The sequence below is a fragment of the Mytilus galloprovincialis genome, chromosome 13, assembly GCF_965363235.1.
Source record: "Mytilus galloprovincialis chromosome 13, xbMytGall1.hap1.1, whole genome shotgun sequence".
NCBI classification, from domain to species: domain Eukaryota; kingdom Metazoa; phylum Mollusca; class Bivalvia; order Mytilida; family Mytilidae; genus Mytilus; species Mytilus galloprovincialis.
This window is the reverse complement of record NC_134850.1, coordinates 73,446,949-73,466,986: the sequence shown is the minus strand read 5'-3', so window position 1 is coordinate 73,466,986 and position 20,038 is coordinate 73,446,949. Positions and strand designations below refer to the sequence as shown.

The window sequence follows — 20,038 nt, the reverse complement described above, 5'->3', positions numbered from 1 at the left end:
GAAACTCCAAAAATCTCAAATACAGGTAAGTTATATCTACAGCTTTAGAGAGTAGAGATTCAGCCTTGTCTTTCATAGCCACAGCTTTAGAGAGGAACTCTAAAAAATCTCAAATACAGGTAAGTTATATCTACAGCTTTAGAGAGTAGAGATTCAGCCTTGTCTTTCATAGCCAATGCTTTAGAGAGAAACTCCAAAAAATCTCAAATACAGGTAAGTTATATCTACAGCTTTAGAGAGTAGAGATTCAGCCTTGTCTTTCATAGCCACAGCTTTAGAGAGGAACTCTAAAAAATCTCAAATACAGGTAAGTTATATCTACAGCTTTAGAGAGTAGAGATTCAGCCTTGTCTTTCATAGCCAATGCTTTAGAGAGAAACTCCAAAAAATCTCAAATACAGGTAAGTTATATCTACAGCTTTAGAGAGTAGAGATTCAGCCTTGTCTTTCATAGCCACAGCTTTAGAGAGGAACTCTAAAAAATCTCAAATACAGGTAAGTTATATCTACAGCTTTAGAGAGTAGAGATTCAGCCTTGTCTTTCATAGCCAATGCTTTAGAGAGAAACTCCAAAAAATCTCAAATACAGGTAAGTTATATCTACAGCTTTAGAGAGTAGAGATTCAGCCTTGTCTTTCATAGCCACAGCTTTAGAGAGGAACTCTAAAAAATCTCAAATACAGGTAAGTTATATCTACAGCTTTAGAGAGCAGAGATTCAGCCTTGTCTTTCATAGCCACAGCTTTAGAGAGAAACTCCAAAAAATCTCAAATACAGGTAAGTTATATCTACAGCTTTAGAGAGTAGAGATTCAGCCTTGTCTTTCATAGCCACAGCTTTAGAGAGAAACTCCAAAAATCTCAAATACAGGTAAGTTATATCTACAGCTTTAGAGAGTAGAGATTCAGCCTTGTCTTTCATAGCCACAGCTTTAGAGAGGAACTCTAAAACATCTCAAATACAGGTAAGTTATATCTACAGCTTTAGAGAGCAGAGATTCAGCCTTGTCTTTCATAGCCACAGCTTTAGAGAGAAACTCCAAAAAATCTCAAATACAGGTAAGTTATATCTACAGCTTTAGAGAGTAGAGATTCAGCCTTGTCTTTCATAGCCACAGCTTTAGAGAGAAACTCCAAAAAATCTCAAATACAGGTAAGTTATATCTACAGCTTTAGAGAGTAGAGATTCAGCCTTGTCTTTCATAGCCACAGCTTTAGAGAGGAACTCTAAAAAATCTCAAATACAGGTAAGTTATATCTACAGCTTTAGAGAGCAGAGATTCAGCCTTGTCTTTCATAGCCACAGCTTTAGAGAGAAACTCCAAAAAATCTCAAATACAGGTAAGTTATATCTACAGCTTTAGAGAGTAGAGATTCAGCCTTGTCTTTCATAGCCACAGCTTTAGAGAGAAACTCCAAAAATCTCAAATACAGGTAAGTTATATCTACAGCTTTAGAGAGTAGAGATTCAGCCTTGTCTTTCATAGCCACAGCTTTAGAGAGGAACTCTAAAAAATCTCAAATACAGGTAAGTTATATCTACAGCTTTAGAGAGCAGAGATTCAGCCTTGTCTTTCATAGCCACAGCTTTAGAGAGAAACTCCAAAAAATCTCAAATACAGGTAAGTTATATCTACAGCTTTAGAGAGTAGAGATTCAGCCTTGTCTTTCATAGCCACAGCTTTAGAGAGAAACTCCAAAAAATCTCAAATACAGGTAAGTTATATCTACAGCTTTAGAGAGTAGAGATTCAGCCTTGTCTTTCATAGCCACAGCTTTAGAGAGGAACTCTAAAAAATCTCAAATACAGGTAAGTTATATCTACAGCTTTAGAGAGTAGAGATTCAGTCCTGTCTTTCATAGCCACAGCTTTAGAGAGATACTCCAAAAAATCTCAAATACAGGTAAGTTATATCTACAGCTTTAGAGAGCAGAGATTCAGTCTTGTCTTTCATAGCCACAGCTTTAGAGAGAAACTCCAAAAAATCTCAAATACAGGTAAGTTATATCTACAGCTTTAGAGAGTAGAGATTCAGCCTTGTCTTTCATAGCCAATGCTTTAGAGAGAAACTCAAAAAAATATCAAATACAGGTAAGTTATATCTACAGCTTTAGAGAGAAACTCAAAAAAATATCAAATACAGGTAAGTTATATCTACAGCTTTAGAGAGTAGAGATTCAGCCTTGTCTTTCATAGCCACAGCTTTAGAGAGTGCATGAAGTCTTTAATAATAAAATATAACAGCACACATATTGACCAATCAGGATCAGCCATACTCTTAATTCTGAATACCATGTTATCTTCATAAAATGGATGTGCTCATAAGATCTAATTGTTTATTGTAACCTTAAGCAGATTTTTAAGATGGTTGCCCATGTTTCTTATGGACAGTACACAAAACTTTTTGCTGACTTGTTCTTTATTGTTGGTTATATTTATATTTAATTCGTTGAACCTTATTTATGGCATGTTAAAATGTATATACCTATGGTGTCATTTATTTTCCAGGTAGATGAGCGATACGTTGCAGGAGACGGCTTTATGTTGAATTTGTTATCAGTTTTACAGATGTTAACAGTCAATAAAATAAGTCTAGAAAAGGTTAGTAGCATATTAAGTATAAAGAAGTACAAGTTGTTCTTTTAATAAAGGAGATTGTGGGATTTTAAGGTAAAGTAAGGTGGGCTACCTCCAATAGTTTCTGTGCAATAACTATGAATTTTCCACTAAGGCTTTTCAAATATGTATATATTGTTACTGACGAAAGAATTGAGTTTTTTGTTCCTTTAACACCAACTAAAATTTTAGAGTCCTCCTTGTCCCCATGGTCTAAGTAGTCAAACTACTGATCATTAACAGGTCAACACTGAGGTTGTTGATTCGAATCACTCACGCTGCAGGTGCAATCGACTCTAATCTTCATTGACTGAGATTGTCCGTTTTCTAACCGAAGGTTGGTGGTTTTCTATGGGCACTCCAGCTTCCTCGACCAATAAAAAACATACAGTTACAAAATAGCACAATAGTGTAGAAAGTGGAGTTGAACACAAATCAATCAATCAATTTTATCAAAAAAATTGTGCGTTGATATTGCTGACAAGATGAAGGTCTAGTTTGATATTTAATATTATCACTTTTACTGTTTAAGAGTTATGATCCTTGGTAAATTGTTATTAGGGTCCCGCCAAAGGCGGTATCCTATAGTGATCAGTTTGTCCGTCCGTCCGTCCGTCCGTAACACTTTGTATCCGCTCCATATCTAGAGAACCATTATGATTTCATACTTTATACTTTACATGTTTATTAACCACCACCAGAGGGCGTGTCATGATGTATGTACAACTTCCTAGGTCAAAGGTCAAGGTCAAAAAACTTTGGTTTCAGTTGACAACCCTGTGTCCTGTGGTGAAGATCGTGTCCGCTCTATATCTTGAGGACCGTTATGATTTCAAAGTTTATACTTGACATGTATATGAACCAACACCAGAGGGTGTGTCATAATTTATGAACGACTGCCTAGGGCATAGTTCAAGGTCAAAAACTTTGGTTTCAGTTGACAACCCCATGTCCTATGGTAAAGATTGTGTCCGCTCTATATCTTGAGAACCGTTATCATTTCAAAGTTTATACTTGACATGTATATAAACCAACACCAAAGGGTGTGTCATAATTTATGTGCAACTTCCTAGGTCAAAGGTCAAGGTCAAAAACTTTGGTTTCAGTTGACAACCCCATGTCCTATGGTAAAGATTGTGTCCGCTCTATATCTTGAGAACCTTTATCATTTCAAAGTTTATACTTGACATGTTTATAAACCAACACCAAAGGGTGTGTCATAATTTATTTACAACTTCATAGGTCAAAGGTCAAGGTCAAAATCTTTGATTTCAGTTGACAAACCCATGTCCTATGGTAAAGATACAATTTTTTAATGCACATTATTCACAGCGGGGCCCACAGAGATGGCTCCCATCTCAATGATATCTAGTTGTTTCTGTGCAATAATTTATGAACCATTCAACTTATTCTTTTTAGTTTCATTACATTTTTACAGATGACAAAATGGAGGTCAGTTTCGATATTGAATATAGTTTCTATGCAGTAACTTATGAACCATTTATAAGATCCTTGATAGGTTTAATAGTATTTATAAAGTGAAGGTAAAGTTAACTGTACTCAATGGTTTATGGTCTGAATGTGACATATTTACTCAATATTTATGTAATATATTTATAGGTAGATCCTTATTATCCATTTCATCCTAATTCCCGTGTCAGCATTAAGTCAGAAACGAGACTCCGAGCTCTGCCTAATGATTGTGACAAGTGGACAGAAAAACTAAGTAAGTATTAATCATTTATTAATATTCTTTTAAGTAGTCATTATTTTATATGTACTGTCATGTTTTAAAGAGTGAGTCAAAGATAGATCATCAATGCTTTTTAATTACCAATAGCTATAAAGCAAGCAAAAATCGTTCAATGTGGTCAAGTATTTATCAGCATGTATATATATATAGTCTCTATCTATAATACATTTTAATACTGGTTGTTCTTGATTAAAAAAAAATTTAAGACAGGAAGTTATTTTCTCACCTAAAAAGATCATTGATTTAATTATATATCGTGCATATAATTAGTAGTTTGATGTATCAACTTAACATGAAATATTATAAGTTATCTACAACTTTTATTCATATCAACATAGGGATAGTTAGTGAGATGATTCAGAAATCCTTTCCATAGAATCTTTTACAGCTCTCACTCTAAATTACAACCAATAACATTCATTTTAGAATAAAGACAAATTCATTTATCAATTATTTTTTTTCAAAATATTCATTTAATGAAAAAAAATTAAACCTGATCATTGGTTTTTTTTCAGAATCTGAGAAGAAGCCCCCATGGCAGGATCCTAAGTTTCCTACAGAATGTTTCTTTGTGACGTTACACTGTCATCATCTCTCTATTGTACCTGCCACACGACGTTATCAACAAAGGTTAAAGGCCATTAGGGATGTCAGTCGTATGGTTGATGAATTAGAGAATACAGAACCAATATGGAGTAAACTTCCTAATGCTGCTAGAAATAAAGAACTTCTAAAGAAATGGAAATCTCAGGTCCAGGTATGGCTCTTATATCTCTGATAGAAATAAAGAACTTCTAAAGAAATGGAAATCTCAGGTCCAGGTATGGGCTCTTATATCTCTGATAGAAATAAAGAACTTTTAAAGAAATGGAAATCTCAGGTCCAGGTATGGCTCTTATATCTCTGATAGAAATAAAGAACTTCTAAAGAAATGGAAATCTCAGGTCCAGGTATGGCTCTTATATCTCTGATAGAAATAAAGAACTTCTAAAGAAATGGAAATCTCAGGTCCAGGTATGGCTCTTATATCTCTGATAGAAATAAAGAACTTCTAAAGAAATGGAAATCTCAGGTCCAGGTATGGCTCTTATATCTCTGATAGAAATAAAGAACTTCTAAAGAAATGGAAATCTCAGGTCCAGGTATGGCTCTTATATCTCTGATAGAAATAAACAACTTCTTAAGAAATGGAAATCTCAGGTCCAGGTATGGCTCTTATATCTCTGATAGAAATAAACAACTTCTTAAGAAATGGAAATCTCAGGTCCAGGTATGGCTCTTATATCTCTGATAGAAATAAACAACTTCTTAAGAAATGGAAATCTCAGGTCCAGGTATGGGCTCTTATATCTCTGATAGAAATAAAGAACTTTTAAAGAAATGGAAATCTCAGGTCCAGGTATGGGCTCTTATATCTCTGATAGAAATAAAGAACTTCTAAAGAAATGGAAATCTCAGGTCCAGGTATGGCTCTTATATCTCTGATAGAAATAAACAACTTCTTAAGAAATGGAAATCTCAGGTCCAGGTATGGGCTCTTATATCTCTGATAGAAATAAAGAACTTCTTAAGAAATGGAAATCTCAGGTCCAGGTATGGCTCTTATATCTCTGATAGAAATAAACAACTTCTTAAGAAATGGAAATCTCAGGTCCAGGTATGGCTCTTATATCTCTGATAGAAATAAACAACTTCTTAAGAAATGGAAATCTCAGGTCCAGGTATGGGCTCTTATATCTCTGATAGAAATAAAGAACTTTTAAAGAAATGGAAATCTCAGGTCCAGGTATGGGCTCTTATATCTCTGATAGAAATAAAGAACTTCTAAAGAAATGGAAATCTCAGGTCCAGGTATGGGCTCTTATATCTCTGATAGAAATAAAGAACTTCTAAAGAAATGGAAATCTCAGGTCCAGGTATGGGCTCTTATATCTCTGATAGAAATAAAGAACTTCTAAAGAAATGGAAATCTCAGGTCCAGGTATGGCTCTTATATCTCTGATAGAAATAAAGAACTTCTAAAGAAATGGAAATCTCAGGTCCAGGTATGGGCTCTTATATCTCTGATAGAAATAAAGAACTTTTAAAGAAATGGAAATCTCAGGTCCAGGTATGGCTCTTATATCTCTGATAGAAATAAAGAACTTCTAAAGAAATGGAAATCTCAGGTCCAGGTATGGCTCTTATATCTCTGATAGAAATAAAGAACTTCTAAAGAAATGGAAATCTCAGGTCCAGGTATGGCTCTTATATCTCTGATAGAAATAAAGAACTTCTAAAGAAATGGAAATCTCAGGTCCAGGTATGGCTCTTATATCTCTGATAGAAATAAAGAACTTCTAAAGAAATGGAAATCTCAGGTCCAGGTATGGGGTCTTATATCTCTGATAGAAATAAAGAACTTCTAAAGAAATGGAAATCTCAGGTCCAGGTATGGCTCTTATATCTCTGATAGAAATAAAGAACTTCTAAAGAAATGGAAATCTCAGGTCCAGGTATGGCTCTTATATCTCTGATAGAAATAAAGAACTTCTAAAGAAATGGAAATCTCAGGTCCAGGTATGGGCTCTTATATCTCTGATAGAAACAAAGAACTTCTAAAGAAATGGAAATCTCAGGTCCAGGTATGGCTCTTATATCTCTGATAGAAATAAAGAACTTCTAAAGAAATGGAAATCTCAGGTCCAGGTATGGCTCTTATATCTCTGATAGAAATAAAGAACTTCTAAAGAAATGGAAATCTCAGGTCCAGGTATGGCTCTTATATCTCTGATAGAAATAAAGAACTTCTAAAGAAATGGAAATCTCAGGTCCAGGTATGGCTCTTATATCTCTGATAGAAATAAAGAACTTCTAAAGAAAAGGAAATCTCAGGTCCAGGTATGGCTCTTATATCTCTGATAGAAATAGAGAACTTCTAAAGAAATGGAAATCTCAGGTCCAGGTATGGGCTCTTATATCTCTGATAGAAACAAAGAACTTCTAAAGAAATGGAAATCTCAGGTCCAGGTATGGCTCTTATATCTCTGATAGAAATAAAGAACTTCTAAAGAAATGGAAATCTCAGGTCCAGGTATGGGTCTTATATCTCTGATAGAAATAAAGAACTTCTAAAAAAAAAATGGAAATCTCAGGTCCAGGTATGGGGTCTTATATCTCTGATAGAAATAAAGAAGTTCTTTTGTTCAAGTAGACCTATTAATTCAGGATCATTTACTTTACTTTGTTGAATATTTAATTTTCTGGTTCATATATTATATCCATAAGATCTATGGGGTCCAATGAAAAGTAATGAATCAACAGTAAAAAAAATCTAAACGCATAATCCTTAATATATAAACATCTGTTATTATTGTGATAATAAGATTGATATATTATTATACCCCCGCTTTAAAAAAGGGGGGGTATACTGTTTTACCTCTGTCAGTCCGTCCGTCCGTCAGTCCGTCAGTCCGTCCGTCCGTCAGTCAGTCCGTCCCATGAAACTTTCGTCACATTTTTCTCAGGAACTACACATCCACCCTTTCTGTAATTTGGTATCAACATTTATATATGTTAGCCATACCGTGTGATGCGTTTTCAGATTCATCACTTGACAACTTCCTGTTTACCGAACACTTGTATGATTTTACACATAATAGCCAAGTTGAAAATTTTCGTCACATTTTTCTCAGGAACTACACATCCACCCTTTCTGTAATTTGGTATCAACATTTATATATGTTAGCCATACCGTGTGATGCGTTTTCAGATTCATCACTTGACAACTTCCTGTTTACCGAACACTTGTATGATTTTACACATAATAGCCAAGTTGAAAATTTTCGTCACATTTTTCTCAGGAACTACACATCCACCCTTTCTGTAATTTGGTATCAACATTTATATATGTTAGCCATACCGTGTGATGCGTTTTCAGATTCATCACTTGACAACTTCCTGTTTACCGAACACTTGTATGATTTTACACATGATAGCCAAGTTGAAAATTTTCGTCACATTTTTCTCAGCAACTACAATACAAGGATTTCTGAAATTTGGTTTCAGGATTTATATAAGTCAGCTATACCGTGTGATGCGTTTTCAGATTCATCACTCGACAACTTCCTGTTTACCGAACACTTGTATGATTTTACACATGATAGCCAAGTTGAAAATTTTCGTCACATTTTTCTCAGGAACTACAATACAAGGATTTCTGAAATTTGGTTTCAGGATTTATATAAGTCAGCTATACCGTGTGATGCGTTTTCAGATTTATCACTTGACAACTTCCTGTTTACCGAACACTTGCATATTTTTACACTATTAATATTATCCACTTGCGGCGGGGGTATCATCAGTGAGCAGTAGCTCGCAGTTTCACTTGTTTTATTTTACAGAGACTAAATAAAAGTAAACTTTGTGCTGATGCTGCTGTGTTAGATGAATCTCTGTTAAGAAGATGTTTACAATTCTATGAAGTCCATTCTGATTACATGTTGAAAGTAGCTGATCCAAAAAGTTCAGGGTAAATGATAGTTATTTCTAGACTTTATTTATGAAAGAATCCTTTATTTAATTCATAAATGTATACTTCATGTAGTCATCAATTTAATTACAACATTTATCAAAACCCTTTGTTGTTGCTATATATAGAAACAACAGAGGGTTTAGATATATCAGTCCCAATATTATCAGTCAAAGATTTATTTATATCAAATCAAATCAAATCAAATAATTTTATTTCCTAATTAGATGGCCCTTAAGGGCATATCATTTACACACAAGAAAGTAGTACACAAACATTTACATACATCATTTTAGAAAAAACAATTATTAATATAAAATGTACATAAATAAACAATTTGTGAGAGAGCCGGAAGGGTGCAAGAAAGATAACTCCATTCTATATTGACACTAAGAACAAAAACCTATATTTTCTGTTTCAATTTATCTGTTTTAGAGTAACTCTGCCTCTTCCAACAGACGTCCCCATGCAGTTTGCTGCTTTACCAGATTTTTACATAGAAGATTTGGCAGAATTCTTACAGTTTATTCTTCAGTAAGTAGCCATGATAAACCTTTACAAATGTATAATATTATTAAAACTCTTTAAGGTAGATCAGGTATCTTTTTCTGACCTGACCTTTTGGGCTTCTTGCAAAAATACTTTTTATGCCCCACCTACGATAGTAGAGGGGCATTATGTTTTCTGGTATTTGTGTCCGTTCGTCTGTCCGTCCGTTTGTTCGTCCGTCTGTCCCGTCAGGTTAAAGTTTTTGGTCAAGGTAGTTTTTGATAGGTAGTTTTTGATGAAGCTGAAGTCCAATCAACTTGAAACTTAGTACATATGTTCCTTATGATATGATCTTTCTAATTTTAAAGACAAATTAAACTTTTGACCCCTATTTCACGGTCCACTGAACATAGAAAATGAAAGTGCGAGTTTCAGGTTAAAGTTTTTGGTCAAGGTAGTTTTTGATGAAGTTGAAGTCCAATCAACCTGAAACTTAGTACAAATGTTCCCTATGATATGATCTTTCTAATTTTATTGGCTTATTATATTTTTTACCCATTTTCACGGTCCATTAAACATGGAAAATGATAGTGCGAGTGGGGCATCCGTGTACTTTGGACACATTTTTGTTTGATTTAGAAATATTTTACCAAGTATCTTTCAGAATTCAACTGAAACTTTTAAAAATTGAAATTAAATGATTAAAGTTCCAAGAAATTAAGTGGCTTCAAGTAGATTTAATTTTTTTTGGAAAAATCCTTCTATAATCAAGGGCAGATAATAAAATTGAATTTGATAGGACAATTTGTGTTGGGTTTTTTTCTCAAGAAAATAAGGCCTTTGTGTCCCCTTATTTTAATATTTTAATTTTGTAAGTATTTATGAACAGCACTTCTCTCAGGAAATGTTAACTAATTCTTTTGTTTCATGAGGAAAATTAATGAAAAATTACCTTTCCCCTATGTAACCCATACAAAATAATTGATTTTGTTGATTTCAATGTATTTTAATGAAAAAACAAGGTTTTTAAATTGATATTTGAAAGTTCATTCAGCAAGAAGTCTTGTACCGAAATTTAAGAAAAATTCTACTGTGGACCATTTAGACACCTCAGAAACCTTAAACACAAATTAACAGTTTCTGTTGAGACAGCAGTGGATACACCAGATACTATGACAACAGAAAGCAGTGAATACATCAGCTACTATGACAATTTGTAGTGTAATGTTAGGTAATTATAAAAGGATCCTATATATGTCTATTAGATGTTAGTATTTGTATTCTGTTATAGATATGTACCCCATGTGGCAGACGATCCCTCCATGGACAGAATTCTACACTTGTTGGTTGTATTAGTGTGTAGCAGTAATTATAGATGATAGTATTTGTATTCTGTTATAGATATGTACCCCATGTGGCAGATGATCCCTCCATGGACAGAATTCTACACTTGTTGGTTGTATTAGTGTGTAGCAGTAATTATAGATGATAGTATTTGTATTCTGTTATAGATATGTACCCCATGTGGCAGACGATCCCTCAATGGACAGAATTCTACACTTGTTGGTTGTATTAGTGTGTAGCAGTAATTATAGATGATAGTATTTGTATTCTGTTATAGATATGTACCCCATGTGGCAGACGATCCCTCAATGGACAGAATTCTACACTTGTTGGTTGTATTAGTGTGTAGCAGTAATTATAGATGATAGTATTTGTATTCTGTTATAGATATGTACTCCATGTGGCAGACGATCCCTCCATGGACAGAATTCTACACTTGTTGGTTGTATTAGTGTGTAGCAGTAATTATAGATGATAGTATTTGTATTCTGTTATAGATATGTACCCCATGTGGCAGATGATCCCTCTATGAACAGAATTCTACACTTGTTGGTTGTATTAGTGTGTAGCAGTAATTATAGATGATAGTATTTGTATTCTGTTATAGATATGTACTCCATGTGGCAGACGATCCCTCCATGGACAGAATTCTACACTTGTTGGTTGTATTAGTGTGTAGCAGTAATTATAGATGATAGTATTTGTATTCTGTTATAGATATGTACCCCATGTGGCAGACGATCCCTCAATGGACAGAATTCTACACTTGTTGGTTGTATTAGTGTGTAGCAGTAATTATAGATGATAGTATTTGTATTCTGTTATAGATATGTACCCCATGTGGCAGATGATCCCTCCATGGACAGAATTCTACACTTGTTGGTTGTATTAGTGTGTAGCAGTAATTATAGATGATAGTATTTGTATTCTGTTATAGATATGTACCCCATGTGGCAGACGATCCCTCCATGGACAGAATTCTACACTTGTTGGTTGTATTAGTGTGTAGCAGTAATTATAGATGATAGTATTTGTATTCTGTTATAGATATGTCCCCCATGTGGCAGATGATCCCTCCATGGACAGAATTCTACACTTGTTGGTTGTATTAGTGTGTAGCAGTAATTATAGATGATAGTATTTGTATTCTGTTATAGATGTGTACCCCATGTGGCAGACGATCCCTCAATGGACAGAATTCTACACTTGTTGGTTGTATTAGTGTGTAGCAGTAATTATAGATGATAGTATTTGTATTCTGTTATAGATATGTCCCCCATGTGGCAGATGATCCCTCAATGGACAGAATTCTACACTTGTTGGTTGTATTAGTGTGTAGCAGTAATTATAGATGATAGTATTTGTATTCTGTTATAGATATGTACCCCATGTGGCAGACGATCCCTCAATGGACAGAATTCTACACTTGTTGGTTGTATTAGTGTGTAGCAGTAATTATAGATGATAGTATTTGTATTCTGTTATAGATATGTACCCCATGTGGCAGATGATCCCTCAATGGACAGAATTCTACACTTGTTGGTTGTATTAGTGTGTAGCAGTAATTATAGATGATAGTATTTGTATTCTGTTATAGATATGTACTCCATGTGGCAGACGATCCCTCCATGGACAGAATTCTGCACTTGTTGGTTGTATTAGTGTGTAGCAGTAATTATAGATGATAATATTTGTATTCTGTTATAGATATGTACCCCATGTGGCAGATGATCCCTCTATGAACAGAATTCTACACTTGTTGGTTGTATTAGTGTGTAGCAGTAATTATAGATGATAATATTTGTATTCTGTTATAGATATGTACCCCATGTGGCAGACGATCCCTCAATGGACAGAATTCTACACTTGTTGGTTGTATTAGTGTGTAGCAGTAATTATAGATGATAGTATTTGTATTCTGTTATAGATATGTACTCCATGTGGCAGACGATCCCTCCATGGACAGAATTCTACACTTGTTGGTTGTATTAGTGTGTAGCAGTAATTATAGATGATAGTATTTGTATTCTGTTATAGATATGTACCCCATGTGGCAGATGATCCCTCCATGGACAGAATTCTACACTTGTTGGTTGTATTAGTGTGTAGCAGTAATTATAGATGATAGTATTTGTATTCTGTTATAGATATGTACCCCATGTGGCAGATGATCCCTCAATGGACAGAATTCTACACTTGTTGGTTGTATTAGTGTGTAGCAGTAATTATAGATGTTAGTATTTGTATTCTGTTATAGATATGTACCCCATGTGGCAGACGATCCCTCCATGGACAGAATTCTACACTTGTTGGTTGTATTAGTGTGTAGCAGTAATTATAGATGATAGTATTTGTATTCTGTTATAGATATGTACCCCATGTGGCAGATGATCCCTCAATGGACAGAATTCTACACTTGTTGGTTGTATTAGTGTGTAGCAGTAATTATAGATGATAGTATTTGTATTCTGTTATAGATATGTACTCCATGTGGCAGACGATCCCTCCATGGACAGAATTCTACACTTGTTGGTTGTATTAGTGTGTAGCAGTAATTATAGATGATAGTATTTGTATTCTGTTATAGATATGTACCCCATGTGGCAGACGATCCCTCCATGGACAGAATTCTACACTTGTTGGTTGTATTAGTGTGTAGCAGTAATTATAGATGTTAGTATTTGTATTCTGTTATAGATATGTACCCCATGTGGCAGATGATCCATCAATGGACAGAATTCTACACTTGTTGGTTGTATTAGTGTGTAGCAGTAATTATAGATGATAGTATTTGTATTCTGTTATAGATATGTACCCCATGTGGCAGACGATCCCTCAATGGACAGAATTCTACACTTGTTGCTTGTATTAGTGTGTAGCAGTAATTATAGATGATAGTATTTGTATTCTGTTATAGATATGTACCCCATGTGGCAGACGATCCCTCCATGGACAGAATTCTACACTTGTTGGTTGTATTACTGTGTAGCAGTAATTATAGATGATAGTATTTGTATTCTGTTATAGATATGTACTCCATGTGGCAGACGATCCCTCAATGGACAGAATTCTACACTTGTTGGTTGTATTAGTGTGTAGCAGTAATTATAGATGATAGTATTTGTATTCTGTTATAGATATGTACTCCATGTGGCAGACGATCCCTCAATGGACAGAATTCTACACTTGTTGGTTGTATTAGTGTGTAGCAGTAATTATAGATGATAGTATTTGTATTCTGTTATAGATATGTACCCCATGTGGCAGATGATCCATCCATGGACAGAATTCTACACTTGTTTGTTGTATTAGTGTGTAGCAGTAATTATAGATGATAGTATTTGTATTCTGTTATAGATATGTACCCCATGTGGCAGATGATCCATCCATGGACAGAATTCTACACTTGTTTGTTGTATTAGTGTGTAGCAGTAATTATAGATGATAGTATTTGTATTCTGTTATAGATATGTACCCCATGTGGCAGACGATCCCTCAATGGACAGAATTCTACACTTGTTGGTTGTATTAGTGTGTAGCAGTAATTATAGATGATAGTATTTGTATTCTGTTATAGATATGTACTCCATGTGGCAGATGATCCCTCAATGGACAGAATTCTACACTTGTTGGTTGTATTAGTGTGTAGCAGTAATTATAGATGATAGTATTTGTATTCTGTTATAGATATGTACTCCATGTGGCAGACGATCCCTCCATGGACAGAATTCTACACTTGTTGGTTGCATTAGTGTGTAGCAGTAATTATAGATGATAGTATTTGTATTCTGTTATAGATATGTACCCCATGTGGCAGATGATCCCTCAATGGACAGAATTCTACACTTGTTGGTTGTATTAGTGTGTAGCAGTAATTATAGATGTTAGTATTTGTATTCTGTTATAGATATGTACTCCATGTGGCAGATGATCCATCAATGGACAGAATTCTACACTTGTTGGTTGTATTAGTGTGTAGCAGTAATTATAGATGATAGTATTTGTATTCTGTTATAGATATGTACCCCATGTGGCAGACGATCCCTCAATGGACAGAATTCTACACTTGTTGGTTGTATTAGTGTGTAGCAGTAATTATAGATGATAGTATTTGTATTCTGTTATAGATATGTACCCCATGTGGCAGACGATCCCTCCATGGACAGAATTCTACACTTGTTGGTTGTATTAGTGTGTAGCAGTAATTATAGATGTTAGTATTTGTATTCTGTTATAGATATGTACTCCATGTGGCAGACGATCCCTCAATGGACAGAATTCTACACTTGTTGGTTGTATTAGTGTGTAGCAGTTATTATAGATGATAGTATTTGTATTCTGTTATAGATATGTACTCCATGTGGCAGACGATCCCTCAATGGACAGAATTCTACACTTGTTGGTTGTATTAGTGTGTAGCAGTAATTATAGATGATAGTATTTGTATTCTGTTATAGATATGTACCCCATGTGGCAGATGATCCCTCAAAGGACAGAATTCTACACTTGTTGGTTGTATTAGTGTGTAGCAGTAATTATAGATGATAGTATTTGTATTCTGTTATAGATATGTACCCCATGTGGCAGACGATCCCTCAATGGACAGAATTCTACACTTGTTGGTTGTATTAGTGTGTAGCAGTAATTATAGATGATAGTATTTGTATTCTGTTATAGATATGTACCCCATGTGGCAGATGATCCCTCTATGAACAGAATTCTACACTTGTTGGTTGTATTAGTGTGTAGCAGTAATTATAGATGATAGTATTTGTATTCTGTTATAGATATGTCCCCCATGTGGCAGATGATCCCTCCATGGACAGAATTCTACACTTGTTGGTTGTATTAGTGTGTAGCAGTAATTATAGATGATAGTATTTGTATTCTGTTATAGATATGTCCCCCATGTGGCAGATGATCCCTCAATGAACAGAATTCTACACTTGTTGGTTGTATTAGTGTGTAGCAGTTATTATAGATGATAATATTTGTATTCTGTTATAGATATGTACCCCATGTGGCAGACGATCCCTCAATGGACAGAATTCTACACTTGTTGGTTGTATTAGTGTGTAGCAGTAATTATAGATGATAGTATTTGTATTCTGTTATAGATATGTACCCCATGTGGCAGACGATCCCTCAATGGACAGAATTCTACACTTGTTGGTTGTATTAGTGTGTAGCAGTAATTATAGATGATAGTATTTGTATTCTGTTATAGATATGTCCCCCATGTGGCAGATGATCCCTCCATGGACAGAATTCTACACTTGTTGGTTGTATTAGTGTGTAGCAGTAATTATAGATGATAGTATTTGTATTCTGTTATAGATATGTACTCCATGTGGCAGACGATCCCTCCATGGACAGAATTCTACACTTGTTGGTTGTATTAGTGTGTAGCAGTAATTATAGATGATAATATTTGTATTCTGTTATAGATATGTACCCCATGTGGCAGATGATCCCTCCATGGACAGAATTCTACACTTGTTGGTTGTATTAGTGTGTAGCAGTAATTATAGATGATAGTATTTGTATTCTGTTATAGATATGTACCCCATGTGGCAGACGATCCCTCAATGGACAGAATTCTACACTTGTTGGTTGTATTAGTGTGTAGCAGTAATTATAGATGATAGTATTTGTATTCTGTTATAGATATGTCCCCCATGTGGCAGATGATCCCTCAATGGACAGAATTCTACACTTGTTGGTTGTATTAGTGTGTAGCAGTAATTATAGATGTTAGTATTTGTATTCTGTTATAGATATGTACCCCATGTGGCAGACGATCCCTCAATGGACAGAATTCTACACTTGTTGGTTGTATTAGTGTGTAGCAGTAATTATAGATGATAGTATTTGTATTCTGTTATAGATATGTACCCCATGTGGCAGATGATCCCTCAATGGACAGAATTCTACACTTGTTGGTTGTATTAGTGTGTAGCAGTAATTATAGATGATAGTATTTGTATTCTGTTATAGATATGTACTCCATGTGGCAGACGATCCCTCCATGGACAGAATTCTGCACTTGTTGGTTGTATTAGTGTGTAGCAGTAATTATAGATGATAGTATTTGTATTCTGTTATAGATATGTACCCCATGTGGCAGACGATCCCTCCATGGACAGAATTCTACACTTGTTGGTTGTATTAGTGTGTAGCAGTAATTATAGATGATAGTATTTTTATTCTGTTATAGATATGTACCCCATGTGGCAGACGATCCCTCAATGGACAGAATTCTACACTTGTTGGTTGTATTAGTGTGTAGCAGTAATTATAGATGATAGTATTTTTATTCTGTTATAGATATGTACCCCATGTGGCAGACGATCCCTCAATGGACAGAATTCTACACTTGTTGGTTGTATTAGTGTGTAGCAGTAATTATAGATGATAGTATTTTTATTCTGTTATAGATATGTACTCCATGTGGCAGACGATCCCTCTATGAACAGAATTCTACACTTGTTGGTTGTATTAGTGTGTAGCAGTAATTATAGATGATAGTATTTGTATTCTGTTATAGATATGTACCCCATGTGGCAGACGATCCCTCAATGGACAGAATTCTACACTTGTTGGTTGTATTAGTGTGTAGCAGTAATTATAGATGATAGTATTTGTATTCTGTTATAGATATGTACCCCATGTGGCAGATGATCCATCCATGGACAGAATTCTACACTTGTTGGTTGTATTAGTGTGTAGCAGTAATTATAGATGATAGTATTTGTATTCTGTTATAGATATGTACCCCATGTGGCAGATGATCCCTCAATGGACAGAATTCTACACTTGTTGGTTGTATTAGTGTGTAGCAGTAATTATAGATGATAGTATTTGTATTCTGTTATAGATATGTACCCCATGTGGCAGACGATCCCTCCATGGACAGAATTCTACACTTGTTGGTTGTATTAGTGTGTAGCAGTAATTATAGATGATAGTATTTGTATTCTGTTATAGATATGTACTCCATGTGGCAGACGATCCCTCCATGGACAGAATTCTACACTTGTTGGTTGTATTAGTGTGTAGCAGTAATTATAGATGATAGTATTTGTATTCTGTTATAGATATGTACCCCATGTGGCAGATGATCCCTCCATGGACAGAATTCTACACTTGTTGGTTGTATTAGTGTGTAGCAGTAATTATAGATGATAGTATTTTTATTCTGTTATAGATATGTACTCCATGTGGCAGACGATCCCTCAATGGACAGAATTCTACACTTGTTGGTTGTATTAGTGTGTAGCAGTAATTATAGATGATAGTATTTGTATTCTGTTACAGATATGTACCCCATGTGGCAGACGATCCCTCCATGGACAGAATTCTACACTTGTTGGTTGTATTAGTGTGTAGCAGTAATTATAGATGATAGTATTTGTATTCTGTTATAGATATGTACCCCATGTGGCAGACGATCCCTCCATGGACAGAATTCTACACTTGTTGGTTGTATTAGTGTGTAGCAGTAATTATAGATGTTAGTATTTGTATTCTGTTATAGATATGTACTCCATGTGGCAGACGATCCCTCCATGGACAGAATTCTACACTTGTTGGTTGTATTAGTGTGTAGCAGTAATTATAGATGATAGTATTTGTATTCTGTTATAGATATGTACTCCATGTGGCAGACGATCCCTCCATGGACAGAATTCTGCACTTGTTGGTTGTATTAGTGTGTAGCAGTAATTATAGATGATAGTATTTGTATTCTGTTATAGATATGTACCCCATGTGGCAGATGATCCCTCAATGGACAGAATTCTACACTTGTTTGTTGTATTAGTGTGTAGCAGTAATTATAGATGATAGTATTTGTATTCTGTTATAGATATGTACCCCATGTGGCAGATGATCCCTCAATGGACAGAATTCTACACTTGTTTGTTGTATTAGTGTGTAGCAGTAATTATAGATGATAGTATTTGTATTCTGTTATAGATATGTACCCCATGTGGCAGACGATCCCTCTATGAACAGAATTCTACACTTGTTGGTTGTATTAGTGTGTAGCAGTAATTATAGATGATAGTATTTGTATTCTGTTATAGATATGTACCCCATGTGGCAGACGATCCCTCAATGGACAGAATTCTACACTTGTTGGTTGTATTAGTGTGTAGCAGTAATTATAGATGATAGTATTTGTATTCTGTTATAGATATGTACCCCATGTGGCAGATGATCCCTCAATGGACAGAATTCTACACTTGTTGGTTGTATTAGTGTGTAGCAGTAATTATAGATGATAGTATTTGTATTCTGTTATAGATATGTACCCCATGTGGCAGACGATCCCTCAATGGACAGAATTCTACACTTGTTGGTTGTATTAGTGTGTAGCAGTAATTATAGATGATAGTATTTGTATACTGTTATAGATATGTACCCCATGTGGCAGACGATCCCTCCATGGACAGAATTCTACACTTGTTGATTGTATTAGTGTGTAGCAGTAATTATAGATGTTAGTATTTGTATTCTGTTATAGATATGTACTCCATGTGGCAGACGATCCCTCCATGGACAGAATTCTACACTTGTTGGTTGTATTAGTGTGTAGCAGTAATTATAGATGATAGTATTTGTATTCTGTTATAGATATGTACCCCATGTGGCAGACGATCCCTCCATGGACAGAATTCTACACTTGTTGGTTGTATTAGTGTGTAGCAGTAATTATAGATGATAGTATTTGTATTCTGTTATAGATATGTACTCCATGTGGCAGACGATCCCTCCATGGACAGAATTCTACACTTGTTGGTTGTATTAGTGTGTAGCAGTAATTATAGATGATAGTATTTGTATTCTGTTATAGATATGTACCCCATGTGGCAGATGATCCCTCCATGGACAGAATTCTACACTTGTTGGTTGTATTAGTGTGTAGCAGTAATTATAGATGATAGTATTTTTATTCTGTTATAGATATGTACTCCATGTGGCAGACGATCCCTCAATGGACAGAATTCTACACTTGTTGGTTGTATTAGTGTGTAGCAGTAATTATAGATGATAGTATTTGTATTCTGTTATAGATATGTACCCCATGTGGCAGACGATCCCTCCATGGACAGAATTCTACACTTGTTGGTTGTATTAGTGTGTAGCAGTAATTATAGATGATAGTATTTGTATTCTGTTATAGATATGTACCCCATGTGGCAGACGATCCCTCCATGGACAGAATTCTACACTTGTTGGTTGTATTAGTGTGTAGCAGTAATTATAGATGTTAGTATTTGTATTCTGTTATAGATATGTACTCCATGTGGCAGACGATCCCT

The 20,038-nt window shown here is 34.9% G+C and overlaps 1 protein-coding gene across 3 annotated transcripts in view; it reads left to right on the top strand.

Moving 5' to 3' along the window:
- Positions 1 to 20,038, top strand: part of LOC143056964 (ubiquitin conjugation factor E4 B-like) — a 52,328-nt gene that overhangs the window by 20,358 nt on the left and 11,932 nt on the right. For all 3 annotated transcript variants that reach the window (XM_076230175.1, XM_076230176.1, XM_076230177.1), the window contains 5 exons: positions 2,509 to 2,601; positions 4,237 to 4,342; positions 4,885 to 5,126; positions 8,752 to 8,879; positions 9,315 to 9,413. In XM_076230175.1, coding sequence (XP_076086290.1) covers positions 2,509 to 2,601; positions 4,237 to 4,342; positions 4,885 to 5,126; positions 8,752 to 8,879; positions 9,315 to 9,413 — 668 coding nt within the window. The remainder of the gene's footprint in view (positions 1 to 2,508; positions 2,602 to 4,236; positions 4,343 to 4,884; positions 5,127 to 8,751; positions 8,880 to 9,314; positions 9,414 to 20,038) is intronic.